This window comes from Mizuhopecten yessoensis, unplaced genomic scaffold (assembly GCF_002113885.1).
Source record: "Mizuhopecten yessoensis strain PY_sf001 unplaced genomic scaffold, ASM211388v2 scaffold2461, whole genome shotgun sequence".
Taxonomy (NCBI): Eukaryota; Metazoa; Mollusca; class Bivalvia; order Pectinida; family Pectinidae; genus Mizuhopecten; species Mizuhopecten yessoensis.
In genome coordinates, this window is record NW_018404557.1 from 586526 (window position 1) to 603058 (window position 16533).

The following is a 16533-nucleotide window of genomic DNA, read 5'->3' on the forward strand; positions in this document are numbered from 1 at the left end:
GGGGGACATAGAGTGTTACCCATGTTTGTCCTATCCCATTACATTTTTTTCCCAAATCAGTGTCATAACTCAAGCAACCAACTTCACTTCTTAACAGATTTTCATCAATGTTTATTCAAAAGTCAAATATCAGAATACTTGGGATGAATTCATATTTCAAGGTCCCAAGGTCAATGCCAAGGCCACAGGGCTTGAGTGACTGGGGCATTGAAGTTGACCTGTCAAAGATGTGTGGCAGATTTTAACTGTACATAGGATTATACATGGTCGCCTCCCAGCTTCAGGCTAGAGGGAATTTCCCTTTATCTCAGTGATAGAGACCAGGAAGTCAGGGATTGCCGGTTCCATCCCTGGTGGAAGCAGGTACTTTATTTCTGTTACAGATGTATTTTATAAAGTAAAGCTAATCGAAATTGCTCTGATAAATTCTGCTTAATGTTTATATTTGTGTTTTGCTGTAGTTCGTAGCATGATAAACAATGACATTGATGTATCTTTCTTCCGTTAATTTATTGTCATGAAGGAACTTTGTTTTCCATTCAAAAGCAGTTAACCCTAAACAATGTTATCTGTGATAAAAATATCAATAGAATCCAAGATTACAAAGTTTTAATTATCTCAAACAGGCATTATTATTTGTTCATAAAATAATGTAAGCAGTAAAATAAACAGGAAACAAGACTTGTTCAAATAACTTCTGTATTGATATAAATCTAAGGAATAGACACTGTTAGAGTTGTCTCCCTTCCAACACACTCTCACTGAAGATCTCAGAAAAAAACTAGTTTCAGTTTCACTTGTTTTGATTTTCAGAAAAATCAATTTAGCTATTTTATTCAGCTCTGTATGCTTGGAGTAATTTACAGAAATTTCATATCTGATATGATGTTTTGAGAGACAACAAATATTTTATGGTTTATGTCTATGTTCTGAGGATTAGGCGGGATCTGTTATAGTATACGTTGTGCTGGGTGAGGAAAATTTGTGTATAGTTTTGGATTAAAAAAGGATTCTCTTGTATCGTTGTTCTAAAGCTCTTAGTTTACAAGGATTATACAAAACGGTCGTTCAGGTAAGGTGTACATAGTTGAATGTAACCTAAAATGGGAGGTGTTTTGTTCACATCACAAATTAGCAATACCACATGAATTTTTTGGTAGATTTTTTTTTTTTTTTATTGATTTAAACATATTTTGTTGGATAGTAGATTGTATAAAAGTTCATGCCTATTTATTTCATCTCCTTTGATGAAGAGATCATTTTTTTTCTTAAAATTACTGCATGTTGTTTTATTGATATAGTAATATTGATTTTTTCTATTTTAGATAATCCAAATATAACAAAATGGATATTTTTGAAGATTTATCTTTTTAAAAACAACGTATTGTTGGAAAAAAATTGGAATTGATGTATCAGAAATATTTAATGCATTTCAACATTTCAGAATATGTTGTATCCCATTTCTGGTACTCAGGGAAGCAGGAAATCAGTGGCTATACAAGACTGCCTGTTCTTTGTTCCTAATGTTTTTTTACAATGTTAAGTTTACTGTAAGAAGTAGTACATTTTGTATGTTAAGTTGTAGTTGATCATTCTTGTCATAACAGGACAATTATAGCTATTGAAACTCAGTAAATACCACAGTTACAATCATTACGTGTACAGTACACATACACAAAGGGAACTCGAGCAGGACATTTGTTATTATATTAGCAGTAATACTCGTTACTTTTCTCAGGGATACCAACATTTAAGGACCCCTGTCCCACTGCACTGTAGTTTTTTTGTATAATAATAAACAGTAACCTACTCTTAAGTTTGTTTTAGATATAACTAGCAGAGTCGGGCCAGGACACTTACGCTGATCAGGTAGCTCAGTCGGTTAGGGTGATACATGTAGTTTAACTAACTGAAGTCCAAGGTTCAGAGCAGGTGGTCTAGCTATGCGTAATTTAAACACTCTGAACACTTTGATTATATATAAAAAAAAATCCATAAAAGTCCCAAAAGGTATGGTTTTCTATTCAGAAATCATTTACAAAGCATTAAACAAGCATGAAAAACAGTTTCCAATGAAAAGTTACAGTTCTTGGCAACGGAACAGGAATCCTTAAAAGGAAATAAAAGACCACATACCTTTGTATCAATAAACAAGGCACGTCTGTGACTATAGACTTGGTATGGTAGCTCCGGCTATGTTTGCACCTCAACCACAATATAAATCTGGCTCTACTGAACACTTACACCCTATTATAACACCCCGAATGATGAAACTGAAAATAAGTTATCTTTAGTCTGGAAAGACCCATCTATTTTAAGCTTTCTTGATTCCCATGTTATGTAATTGTTGGAAAGTTCCATTTATTTTTAGAAGTGACTTTACAGAAAATATGGTATAGGTCAAGTAAGTATTTATAGGGCTGACGTTTGATAAAATATCCATTATATAATCAGTAGTACTTCAGTCAAGATATATTTTCTTTTAAAATATGGAAAATGTGAAACATGAAAATTGATTGCTGAATTGATAAAGCGCTTGGGCCTTATACATTATACTTTTGATGTGCATTTTTACGATTCGTCATTTTTAGTCACCCCTGGGGGAACCCCAGTGGGGACTATAATTTCAGTTTCAGTCCCAGATTTTGCCCTCTGTTGTCTTGGGCTGTTAAGTGTCTTGCTTCTGTCGTTATATACCAGGCGCTAATTACAAGCTCTTGGATAACTCAGATATTGATTTCCTTGGGGCATAACATTTCCCGTGGGAATTACATATAACCTAAAGATGTTCCGAGTATGAATCAGGCACCTTTGAGGTTCCCGAAGGGGTAAACTGTCGTATTATAAATTGCTATTGACTGATTTAGATATTTTATGTCTGACCCACGACTACCGTCAATATTTGCGTATATTGCACACTCTTTTAAGGGGAAAATGAAGTGTCAAGAAAAGTGTGTACACGTCATTTTTAGTCACCCCTGGGGGAACCCCAGTGGGGACTATAATTTCAGTTTCAGTCCCAGATTTTGACCTCTGTTGTCTTGGGCTGTTAAGTGTCTTGCTTCTGTCGTTATATACCAGGCGCTAATTACAAGCTCTTGGATAACTCAGATATTGATTTCCTTGGGGCATAACATTTCCCGTGGGAATTACATATAACCTAAAGATGTTCCGAGTATGAATCAGGCACCTTTGAGGTTCCCGAAGGGGTAAACTGTCGTATTATAAATTGCTATTGACTGATTTAGATATTTTATGTCTGACCCACGACTACCGTCAATATTTGCGTATATTGCACACTCTTTTAAGGGGAAAATGAAGTGTCAAGAAAGGTGTGTACACGATACTCAAGAACAATCCAAAACCAGTCCTTGGTCGCGACCATTTCTTGTAAATTTTTCAAGGATTTTTCGGAAATTTTTGAAATATGCTCGTAGCAATAAAACTGCTAAATTTTGTTAAATAATCCCTGATTGCATTGCCATTTTAACAATTACGAAAAGTTGAAAGTGTAGGTCATATAATACTATAGAATCGGATAAATAAACTTTTCAGGACGTTACGTTGTGAATTGATAAATACCACGTATCTGGAAACATAACGAAGAATTGCATCGCATTTATCACTCTATGGTTAAAATGTCGTTCTTGGGTAAAATCATGCTGAACTCTTCAATCTTGACCATAGGAATGTGGCGAAATGACATGGGTAAAGTGGCGAAATTAGCAAGTCTGTGTACCGCAAAGAGTCGAGGTTGCGCGATACTATTAACTGACAGGAATTTGCAAGGTGACATCCTTGTGAATTGAACTGATAATGATAAAAGTTTGAGTTTGAAAATTAAATATCAATAGGTTCAAAACAGCCAAATACATTCCGATCTTTTCTTTTTGAAGGAGAATTGCTGAAATCACAATTTTTTGGTGTTCTTCATGTCTCGCGGGAGTGACTGCCTTTAAGCGTACACATTCTGCCGATATCGATGACCGATTCAGTCGGATTTGCAGACGATCAGAAAACTACTTGGAAAAGTGTATTTCATAACAAAAAATAGTAGAAGATTTATCCGTATATAAGATTGAATCTTTTCTGTAACTTATTGTTGTGAAAACAACATCGTTATATTCCAATTACCTGTTCTGCCCATGCCAGGTGACCGTGTCAGCGCAGAGATAGAGGTGTCGGTCAACGCTAACGTTATATTTGCGACATGCTTTCTTATTAATTCCATGTGTTAGCATGGCTACCTGAACAGCATGTATGTATTTACACCTGGTCATTGTTTACCATTTTGATTGACAGGTGGAAATATATCCGTTGTTGCTTGGTCAATGATTATCGGAAAATGATCATACAGAATGATGGGGTGACTTTCATGTCATTCTGACATATTTCTAGTTTGGGGGCTAGATTGTGTTATCGACGTCCATCCCGTCATGTCCCGTCGTGTTATCTACGTCCATCCTGTCCTGTCCCGTCGTGTTATTGACGTCCATCCTGTCCTGTCCCGTCCTGTTATCTGCGTCCATCCTGTCCTGTCCCGTCGTGTTATCTACGTCCATCCCGTCCTGTCCCGTCATGTTATCTACGTCCATCCCGTCCTGTCATGTCATGTTATCTACGTCCATCCCATCCTGTCCCGTCGTGTTATCTACGTCCATCCCGTCCTGTCCCATCTTGTTATCTACCTCCATCCTGTCCTGTCCCGTCGGGTTATCTACGTCCATCCCGTCCTGTCCCGTCGGGTTATCTACGTCCATCCTGTCCTGTCCCGTCGTGTTATCTACGTCCATTCTGTCCTGTCCCGTCGTGTTATCTACGTCCATCCCGTCCTGTCCAGTCGGGTTATCTACGTCCATCCTGTCCTGTCCCGTCGTGTTATCTTCGTCCATCCTGTCCTGTCCCGTCGTGTTATCTCTGTCTATCCCGTCCTGTCCCGTCGTGTTATCTACGTCCATCCCGTCCTGTCCCGTCGCATCACATCAATTGCGTCTTGATTCAGCATTCACTCTAGTGACTTCATTTCTTAACAGATTTTGATAAAACTTATTTCGAAGGTCAAGTTTGCGAAAGTTTAGAAGGATTTTGTATTTCAGAATCTTAAGGCCAATGCCACAATTACTGTTTACAGAAATTTGTCAAAAAAATAACACAAATTATCTCCTCAGAAAAATTTAGCTTTTTAACTGCCAGTTAGTGTTGTTCCGATTAATTGATTTAGTTGAAGTCTGGTTGTTTGTTTATGAAAATGGATTAATCAATCCTTGTTTTCCATGATCGATTATAGTTTGACTAATTTAAGTATTAGCAAAAAATAAACTTGGATACTGTTATTACCGCTGACACGAGTTGTTCCTTCTTGGGTAAAACAACTTGACCGAACGTCTCGCACAACGACGACACTGATTCGCTAGCCATAGAAATGCTGCATAGCTCAGTCAGTGCGTGACAATATAGCAAACCAGGACATTCCAGAGATTAAACTCTATGATCATCCGGGGGCTACTGATTTAAACGTTTGGAAGGAATTGTTTGTCCTTAGCTCGATATAGAAAAAACGCTTTGTGAAAAGTGTGGGCTATCTTACAAATAAAATGTTAAGTTTGACGGGGTGTCATCAGGTGAATACCAAACCATCGCAGCATTTCTGAATACGAGATGCAGCTGTCACAGCATAATTGACATTGCAAACATCATCAATTTCATTTCCAAATACATATTTTTTCAATAATTATAAGGTTCTGTCAACAAACTTATTGTTTTTTGTATGAATGTTGTGTGTTATTAGCGAAATTCTCTAACGTCGGGGTTTCCCCGTTAACAAAAGTGAAAGTTGATTTCGGAAAGCGAATATAACCTTAAATTACTGAATTTTTATTTAAGTTCAGTTTGATCGATCATTAGTCGATCCTCAGTCACTGGATTGGAAGTGATGATCGAGTATGAATTTACAAGCGATTCCCAACACTTCTGCCAGTACATGTAGCGGAACTGGACTGGGTCAATCAATGGTGACCAGGTAGCTCAACTGGTAGAGCATCTGTCTAGAGTTGTGAGGTCCCAGGTTTTAATCTGTGTCTAGCCCTGGTCTTCTGTTCCCTGAAGCCATGACCAATCCTTGTTTCAAGTACTGGTGGCAAAGGGATACCAAAACCAGCATGGGTTGAAAATAGTGTTATATTTGGGGACAAAGACTTGAAAAAAGGAGGGAGCGGAACTGGACTGGGTTGATCACTGGAGACCAGGTAGCTCAATTGGTAGAGCATCTGTCTATAATGAGGAGGTCCTTGGTTCGAATCCCTGTCTGGCTGTGCCGTCATCCTGATTGTTATCACTCTAGTGGACAGGTTTCAGGACACATGATACATTTTTATCTAGCTTCACACATACTGTTGGGCATACCCGTTAACATATTAGAGTAACTCATTATCTGTCCTATGTCAACATGACTGTTACTATAGATAACATTTCTGAAAAATGGCCTGATAGTTTTATCGGTATGTGTATGCAAAAGGAAAATATCACTTATGATGCCTTGTTTACTCTTTATTTCAGTGAATACCCCACATAGAAGTAATGCACATACTTCATTGTTGCTAATTTGTAATCAAATCTGATAATTTGAATGGAAAAGGGTTTATTTTCATTCGAGTCCTGTTTGTAAATATTAGCTGCAGGTGAAAGATTTTGTCTTTTTGTGAATTACAAATTCTTAAACAGTTCATAAAGCTTGATGAGTATATAAATATAGATAGGTCTGTGTTAGCGTAGACATGTCAGAGGAATATCTGTGTCAGTTTTGGGACCATCACGTCCTGTACTGTCACACATGACTTTACCAGTTTTCCACGCCTCCCGAACTGGTATAAGGTCACTTGGTACAGTGTAATGATGATACAGGTTACCATTGGCTGTGGGGGTCAAGGTCATGGTGTCCTTGACCTCTGACTTGACTCTGAAATATTTCAATATCACAATATCAGGTGTTAGAGACTCGGTGCAGTTGTTGAGATGCACCTGTGCATTGTTGTGTATATCTCCCAAAGGCTGTTGACGATTTGGTGGTACGTAGGTAAACTTTAATGATACGGTTGTAATATTTGAGGTTGTGGAAAATATCTGTGAACAGTTGTGTGTTGGTATCGTGTGGAAGGTCGACGAGTCCTGTTTGTAACATGACATTGTCCCTACCACAGGTCTGGAATGACTCCTCACCCATAGATAGACATTGGGTGGTGCTGTGAACATACAGCTCAGTACAACCCCTGTCGAAGGATTGGACGGACCTGTTATTTCCTGTAGACCTACAAGTCGCATCCACTGATTATCGGCCATGTTGGGTATCTGTGGGTTTGTGGTGTTGAACCTCATGAATATACTGACTCCCTGTAGATACTTTTCAGACTCCTCTCCTGATAAACCGTCACTGTCAAACTCAATCTGGGTCTTTTGGAAGTTTGTGGTCAGATAGAACACGGTGGCACTAAGTCCAAGTATTGTCAGAAGAACAACACTTGTAAAGATGCTCAAGTTTTTTCTGATTTTGCCTGTTTCTATCCCACCTTGTCTTCTTTTTAAGAAGTATTTGATCCAGATAAAAGCCAGCTTGACAACAACTTCAAACATGGCAGCCGATGCCTTGACAATTTGAATGGTGTTGGTTGCCTCCTCTCTGCACATAGCAATGTGGACGTTTATAGCAATTTGGGGTAGGTCCTCGATCAGTAATGTGGAGAAAGTTAGAAACTCACTTATCATTTCCACGGTGTCATTGTCTCTGTAATACTCAAAGAAGTTTAGAATTATCTCCGCTGCGAAAGTCACTGAACCAATGATACAGAACGCGAAGGTCATCCTTATTATGAGGTCCTCATGTGGCCCAAACACAAGACCATCCTTTGCCAGACTCACGTCGGAATAAAACAGCCAATCGCTGACAAAGTCAAACAGGTCAGCGAACAGTGAAACCATCAACACTACCAGCTTCCGCAGTTTCTTAAAGCAACCCATCTCTGATGTTGGTGACTGCTTGTTTTCCTAGTAGAGTAAACAATTCAGCTGTAAAGAAATAAAATAACATTATAAGTAAGATGTTCTAAATGAAGCCATCAGTAAACGCAGAGGATTCAATCTACTCAATCAAAAGGGTTTCCAAAACGACCTTTGATTTCAATTTTCTTTTGGTGAGGTGTAGACCTTAACTTTATCACAACAAAAACACCCATTAAAACTCAACTGAGTACTTTTTTCAACCCCATGCTGTAATTAAGTTAATTAATCATCTAAATAATTAGAAGAGTGATTCAAAGTAATAACGCTGGATGTATAAGGGATTGTAAAAAGTTAATACAGCAGCATAAATCTCGTAGCATTTCTGAAACGAAAGTGATGAGGGGTAAGCTCCTTTGTAATTTTAACATTGCTGTAAATTGTCCCTTTGTAACTGTACCACAGTTTGATTAGAAGCCTATATCACATTGGAGTTCCTTCCCTTTAACCAAAGATACCCAATCGTTGATTTTTGGAGGATCAGATTACCAATTTGTTTTTATCAATTATGTGTTTACAGGTTTAAATGAACCATGTATGTGTGTAGAAGAATAAAACAATCTTGTAAATACCTTAAAGCTGACAGTGCAAGTTAAGCAGCTTTCAATGGAGACCCATACTTATTACCAAACAGGCATAAACTAAAACGTAGGCGCTTCCTTAAGGAAATAGCCGGAGGAGATAGTCACTTGGGAATATCTCAAAACCTGAAAAACATAAAACCTCTTATTTTTTTAGCTTTTATCTGGCACTGTCAGCTTTAAAATAAAAAACATATTCAAAATCACGGGAGAGAATTTAAGCAAACTTCTTAAAATGTAGTCTCCTGATTCAAATTAGAAAAACAACTTCTTTGATAAAGATATGATGTATAAATAATATAATAAGGTAATGTTGATACAGTAATCACTAGTGGGTTACAAGGATTACAGTAATATAGTAATGGTATAGTCTAGTTTAATATAATATGGGGTTATTTCTAATATGATAAAGTTATAATAGTGTATATATGATTAAGACCTTACCTCCGTCTGTGTGTTAGAACTGTAACAGATTGTAATGTAGATGTGTCGCTAAAACTGTTCGGAAGGTCAAGTGATCAGGATGTATATCGACGTCCCCTTTCTGTACTCTCCGTCCCCTTCCTGTACTCTCGAATGATTTCTCTCTTTTCTAATTTTCAGAAAACTGATACTAGTTTGAACTGACATTCTTATTTAGTATAAGTGACACTCATTTCCGTGACACATACCAAACATTTATTTACATCAGTTATACAGCAACGTGTTGACATTATTAGCTCAGACTTAATAAAGGGACAAAATCATACCCAACAAAGTAAATAGGTATATAGGTCCAGTTTGCTGACAGCATCACCTGTAAACCTGTGTGTTACCTGTATATTACCTGTGTACACCTGTGATGACAAAGGTGACCCCACCTTCCATTATTGACTGTTACTAATACCTTTTGTTTGATTTCCAGATAACTTTGTGTAAAGTTATCAGACATATACATTTATCAAAGTTCCATTTTTTCAGGTTATTTATCTTAATGTATGTTAGCAAGTGAATTTGTTTAAGTAAATATGCAAGTGAAAAAGTCTCCAAATAAATTTTGTTTACATATCGGGATCTGCAAGTTTGTGACACAGCTGTAACACTTTGGTCATCATTCTACCCTCCACAATGCAAGCAGAGAATCGATAGAATCTGACTAACACAGATATATACTGGAATCAGCTTGTCCATCTCTCCATCTTGTGCAGTGCCTAGGGTTATACTGGAATCAGCTTGTCCATCTCTCCATCTTCTGCAGGGCCTAGGGTTATACTGGAATCAGCTTGTCCATCTTTCCATCTTGTGCAGGGCCTAGGGTTATACTGGAATCAGCTTGTCCATCTTTCCATCTTGTGCAGGGCCTAGGGTTATACTGGAATCAGCTTGTCCATCTTTCCATCTTGTGCAGGGCCTAGGGTTATACTGGAATCAGCTTGTCCATCTTTCCATCTTGTGCAGGGCCTAGGGTTATACTGGAATCAGCTTGTCCATCTTTCCATCTTGTGCAGGGCCTAGGGTTATACTGGAATCAGCTTGTCCATCTTTCCATCTTGTGCAGGGCCTAGGGTTATACTGGAATCAGCTTGTCCATCTTTCCATCTTGTGCAGGGCCTAGGGTTATACTGGAATCAGCTTGTCCATCTTTCCATCTTGTGCAGGGCCTAGGGTTATACTGGAATCAGCTTGTCCATCTTTCCATCTTGTGCAGGGCCTAGGGTTATACTGGAATCAGCTTGTCCATCTTTCCATCTTGTGCAGGGCCTAGGGTTATACTGGAATCAGCTTGTCCATCTTTCCATCTTGTGCAGGGCCTAGGGTTATACTGGAATCAGCTTGTCCATCTTTCCATCTTGTGCAGGGCCTAGGGTTATACTGGAATCAGCTTGTCCATCTTTCCATCTTGTGCAGGGCCTAGGGTTATACTGGAATCAGCTTGTCCATCTTTCCATCTTGTGCAGGGCCTAGGGTTATACTGGAATCAGCTTGTCCATCTTTCCATCTTGTGCAGGGCCTAGGGTTATACTGGAATCAGCTTGTCCATCTTTCCATCTTGTGCAGGGCCTAGGGTTATACTGGAATCAGCTTGTCCATCTTTCCATCTTGTGCAGGGCCTAGGGTTATACTGGAATCAGCTTGTCCATCTTTCCATCTTGTGCAGGGCCTAGGGTTATACTGGAATCAGCTTGTCCATCTTTCCATCTTGTGCAGGGCCTAGGGTTATACTGGAATCAGCTTGTCCATCTTTCCATCTTGTGCAGGGCCTAGGGTTATACTGGAATCAGCTTGTCCATCTTTCCATCTTGTGCAGGGCCTAGGGTTATACTGGAATCAGCTTGTCCATCTTTCCATCTTGTGCAGGGCCTAGGGTTATACTGGAATCAGCTTGTCCATCTTTCCATCTTGTGCAGGGCCTAGGGTTATACTGGAATCAGCTTGTCCATCTTTCCATCTTGTGCAGGGCCTAGGGTTATACTGGAATCAGCTTGTCCATCTTTCCATCTTGTGCAGGGCCTAGGGTTATACTGGAATCAGCTTGTCCATCTTTCCATCTTGTGCAGGGCCTAGGGTTATACTGGAATCAGCTTGTCCATCTTTCCATCTTGTGCAGGGCCTAGGGTTATACTGGAATCAGCTTGTCCATCTTTCCATCTTGTGCAGGGCCTAGGGTTATACTGGAATCAGCTTGTCCATCTTTCCATCTTGTGCAGGGCCTAGGGTTATACTGGAATCAGCTTGTCCATCTTTCCATCTTGTGCAGGGCCTAGGGTTATACTGGAATCAGCTTGTCCATCTTTCCATCTTGTGCAGGGCCTAGGGTTATACTGGAATCAGCTTGTCCATCTTTCCATCTTGTGCAGGGCCTAGGGTTATACTGGAATCAGCTTGTCCATCTTTCCATCTTGTGCAGGGCCTAGGGTTATACTGGAATCAGCTTGTCCATCTTTCCATCTTGTGCAGGGCCTAGGGTTATACTGGAATCAGCTTGTCCATCTTTCCATCTTGTGCAGGGCCTAGGGTTATACTGGAATCAGCTTGTCCATCTTTCCATCTTGTGCAGGGCCTAGGGTTATACTGGAATCAGCTTGTCCATCTTTCCATCTTGTGCAGGGCCTAGGGTTATACTGGAATCAGCTTGTCCATCTTTCCATCTTGTGCAGGGCCTAGGGTTATACTGGAATCAGCTTGTCCATCTTTCCATCTTGTGCAGGGCCTAGGGTTATACTGGAATCAGCTTGTCCATCTTTCCATCTTGTGCAGGGCCTAGGGTTATACTGGAATCAGCTTGTCCATCTTTCCATCTTGTGCAGGGCCTAGGGTTATACTGGAATCAGCTTGTCCATCTTTCCATCTTGTGCAGGGCCTAGGGTTATACTGGAATCAGCTTGTCCATCTTTCCATCTTGTGCAGGGCCTAGGGTTATACTGGAATCAGCTTGTCCATCTTTCCATCTTGTGCAGGGCCTAGGGTTATACTGGAATCAGTTTATGTATCACTGGGTATTCTAGTTTTCCTTTGTAATGTCAGTGAAAAGTCTAGCAGTCATTTAATCTATCCACTGTATGCATTCAAGGACAGGTTAAGTAAAAAAATGTTTCACTGTAAAATAAGTAACTAATAACAAAAAAATAGGGTAAAATTCATTTATTGGGAATTATATTTGGTTTGAAATATGAAAATTAAACAAAGTTAAAATTTGTACATTGAAAAAGATACAATCTTTATATCCATTGTTCAATGTGGTGCAACACAGACTGATGGTCCTTAATACCATATAGTCAACTTATTTTGATTGTACTTTATCTCCGGGCTGTACAGAACTGGAATACATACAACTAGTTGTACTTTATCTCCGGGCTGTACAAAACTGGAATACATACAACTAAACTGTACTTTATCTCCGGGCTGTACAGAACTGGAGTACATACAACTAAACATTACTTTATCTCCCAGCTGTACAGAACTGGAGTACATACAACTAAACTGTACTTTATCTCCCAGCTGTATAGAACTGGAGTACATACAACTAAACTGTACTTTATCCCCGGGCTTTACAGAACTGGAATACATACAACTAAACTGTACTTTATATCCCCACTGTACAGAACTGGAATACATACAACTAAACTGTACTTTATCTCCCCAGCTGTACAGAACTGGAATACATACAACTAAACTGTACTTTATCTCCCAGCTGTACAGAACTGGAATACATACAACTAAACTGAACTTCATCTAGCTCCCAGCTGTACAGAACTAGAATACATACAACTAAACTGTACTTGATCTCCCAGCTGTACAGAACTGGAGTACATACAACTAAACTGTACTTTATCTCCCAGCTGTACAGAACTGGAGTATAAACAACTAAACTGTACTTTATCTCCCAGCTGTACAGAACTGGAGTACATACAACTAAACTGTACTTTATCTCGAAGCTGTACAGAACTGGAATACATACAACTTAACTGTACTTCATCTAGCTCCAAGCTGTACAGAACTGGAATACATACAACTAAACTGTACTTTATCTCCCAACTGTACAGAACTGGAGTACATACAACTTAACTGTACTTTATCTCCCAGCTGTACAGAACTGGAATACATACAACTAAACTGTACTTTATTTCCCAGCTGTACAGAACTGGAATACATATAACTAAACTGTACTTCATCTACATTTGTGATCTTTACTGAGAATCAGCCAATCAATAAGTAAGATATTTTTGATAGAGTTTGACATGTTAGGTACATTTCACAAATAAACGGGTATCAACGTCCAGCCAGTACTAACTTTAAAGACACCTAAAACAATTAAATCTAGTCATCAATATTTGTTATTCAATATAAACACAATCATTTTATTTACAATATAGAGTAATTTTTACGTGTTAATAACACTTTAAACCATGTGAAAATACAATGTAAAATAAAAAGCACCAAATAAGAATCACACAATCACACAATCATTCAAACATTAAGGAGATGCAGTTATGTGTTAAACAAAACGAAAAATGAGGATGCAATCACATTTTTTTTTATAGAAGTTCATCAAATATTTATCACAATCAGATTATAGCACTACATCAAATGCCTATGAAAACCTTGCCCTCAACAACTGACACCACCTCACGAACATAAGAATTAATACACAAGCTTGTCCTGAAGAATTTGAGGTGTTCACATGGTTTACCATACGTTTTTCTGATTGTTCCAAATATGATCTTAGTTTTTGTGCATATTATCTAGAAATTTTGCTATACATGTATATAGTGTCGTATTGTGTATTGGTATGAATGATGTCATATTTACCCAAAATTTCTGGTGAAAGGAAGGAGGAAAAGAGTCTATCATTATGTAGATGGTAGTTTACCTTCAGNACTACTTTATCTCCCAGCTGTACAGAACTGGAGTACATACATCTAAACACTGTACTTGATCTCCCAGCTTTACAGACCAGAATACATACAACTAAACTGTACTTTATCTCCCAGCTGTACAGAACTGGAATACATACAACTAAACTGTGCTTTATCTCCCATCTGTACAGAACTGGAATACATACAACTAAACTGTACTTTATCTCCCCGCTGTACAGAACTGGAAAACATACAACTAAACTGTACTTCATCTAGCTCCCAGCTGTACAGAACTAGAATACATACAACTAAACTGTACTTTATCTCCCAGCTGTACAGAACTGGAGAACATACCCTAAACTGTACTTTATCTCCCAGCTGTACAGAACTGGAGTACATACAACTAAACTGTCCTTCATCTAGCTCCCAGCTGTACAGTACTAGAATTCATACAACTAAACTGTACTTTATCTCCCAGCTGTACAGAACTGGAATACATATAACTAAACTGTACTTTATCTCCCAGCTGTACAGAACTGGAGAACATACCCTAAACGGTACTTTATCTCCCAGCTGTACAGAACTGGAGTACATACAACTTAACTGTACTTTATCTCCCAGCTGTACAGTACTAGAATACATACAACTAAACTGTACTTTATCTCCCAGCTGTACAGAACTGGAATACATACAACTAAACTGTACTTCATCTAGCTCCCAGCTGTACAGAACTGGAATACATACAACTAAACTGTACTTTATTTCCCAGCTGTACAGAACTGGAATACATATAACTAAACTGTACTTCATCTACATTTGTGATCTTTACTGAGAATCAGCCAATCAATAAGTAAGATATTTTTGATAGAGTTTGACATGTTAGGTACATTTCACAAATAAACGGGTATCAACGTCCAGCCAGTACTAACTTTAAAGACACCTAAAACAATTAAATCTAGTCATCAATATTTGTTATTCAATATAAACACAATCATTTTATTTACAATATAGAGTAATTTTTACGTGTTAATAACACTTTAAACCATGTGAAAATACAATGTAAAATAAAAAGCACCAAATAAGAATCACACAATCACACAATCATTCAAACATTAAGGAGATGCAGTTATGTGTTAAACAAAACGAAAAATGAGGATGCAATCACATTTTTTTTTATAGAAGTTCATCAAATATTTATCACAATCAGATTATAGCACTACATCAAATGCCTATGAAAACCTTGCCCTCAACAACTGACACCACCTCACGAACATAAGAATTAATACACAAGCTTGTCCTGAAGAATTTGAGGTGTTCACATGGTTTACCATACGTTTTTCTGATTGTTCCAAATATGATCTTAGTTTTTGTGCATATTATCTAGAAATTTTGCTATACATGTATATAGTGTCGTATTGTGTATTGGTATGAATGATGTCATATTTACCCAAAATTTCTGGTGAAAGGAAGGAGGAAAAGAGTCTATCATTATGTAGATGGTAGTTTACCTTCAGGTGTAGAATTCCTGGGTCCTGACCCTTATACTACACCCAAGGGTAGAAATATCACACATAACTACATCATTGTCATAGACTCTAATAGTATTTCTGTAAAAACTCCTGGATGACTAGTAGTACATGCTGCTCTGTATTCTTCTATAGAACAGTTAATATTGTCCAGACTGGTTAAAAATAGTTTTTAATTCAAAATTGGTGTTCATCTTTTAATAAAACAGTTATATGTACAGTTGTATAATAACTTTTAATAAAACAGTTACATGTAAAAAAAATTCTAACAAAATGTGCTTACATCCATCAGTAAAACAACACAAAAGATAACAACAACAATATCTGTACCAAACATTTAAAAAAAACCAAAAAAACTTTTAGATATTATTTGGAAATGATAGATTCAATTAACAATCAGATGTCTTTTTATGAAAAGATTTGTAATGAAATTTCAGTATTTCTACCTTTAGAACTGTATGACTTATACTTACATATACTTACATTAAAATAAAACCTGGGGTTAGTATTTAAACATATTATTATACTTCATCTTTATAACAGCATGTCTGATTGGCTGATACCAGTCACATGATTGGGCAATAAAACGTCATGTTGCCCTCACACACTCAAGTTTCCCTGATCATATCTCCGTTATTTTCCGGCATAATAAAATATTCATTGCCCATGCAGCAGAGAATCACGAGTCTTTGTTTCTCCTCAATTAATCTGGTTGAACTCGGGCTTCACCGTTGTGAAACATAATTACTCTCGGAGTATCAATTAAAGAATCCTGTTTTCCTACAGTACGGACAATGTATAATGTAACCCCACTAGATCATAGCACATCTCTAAAATGGGTTTATTGTAGAAAAGTAAACATATAATTAATTTTAAAATCTTCATTTGTTCAGTAAAACAAAGTTTGAATTAATTTAAGAAAACAGGAAATACTGTTTGTTAACATGGGATAAACCCAGAGGATGGGTGGTACGTTTTTGAGAAGTGTAAAAGGGGTACACCGCTGAACCGCTTTGAGACGACCTACAAACTAGGTTGTGA

General features: G+C 37.9%; 3 protein-coding genes across 4 annotated transcripts in view; 1 reads left to right on the forward strand and 2 right to left on the reverse strand.

Annotated features, from left to right (window-relative positions):
• LOC110446053 overlaps positions 1 to 2297 on the reverse strand; it is a 3979-nt gene extending 1682 nt beyond the window's left edge. The window contains exon 1 of the mRNA XM_021491009.1: positions 2137 to 2297. The gene's annotated coding sequence lies outside the window, so the exon portion shown is untranslated. The remainder of the gene's footprint in view (positions 1 to 2136) is intronic.
• LOC110446048 (notchless protein homolog 1-like) overlaps positions 1 to 16533 on the forward strand; it is a 104654-nt gene that overhangs the window by 24053 nt on the left and 64068 nt on the right. The window lies entirely within an intron of this gene.
• LOC110446052 lies at positions 5946 to 9205 on the reverse strand. Of its 2 annotated transcripts, XM_021491007.1 has the most exons (3): positions 9075 to 9205; positions 8622 to 8756; positions 5946 to 8058 (listed from the first exon to the last, which is right to left on the reverse strand). In XM_021491007.1, the coding sequence occupies exon 3, from the start codon at positions 8008 to 8010 to the stop codon at positions 6763 to 6765; it is 1248 nt and encodes a 415-aa protein (XP_021346682.1). In that variant the 5' UTR covers positions 8011 to 8058; positions 8622 to 8756; positions 9075 to 9205; the 3' UTR covers positions 5946 to 6762. The 2 variants fall into 2 exon arrangements, with proteins under 2 accessions (XP_021346682.1, XP_021346683.1); XM_021491008.1 differs by lacking the exon at positions 8622 to 8756.

Bases quoted from the DNA above. Each gene is read 5' to 3' on its own strand.
- LOC110446052 (XM_021491008.1), bottom strand. From the start codon at position 8,010: ATGGGTTGCTTTAAGAAACTGCGGAAGCTGGTAGTGTTGATGGTTTCA.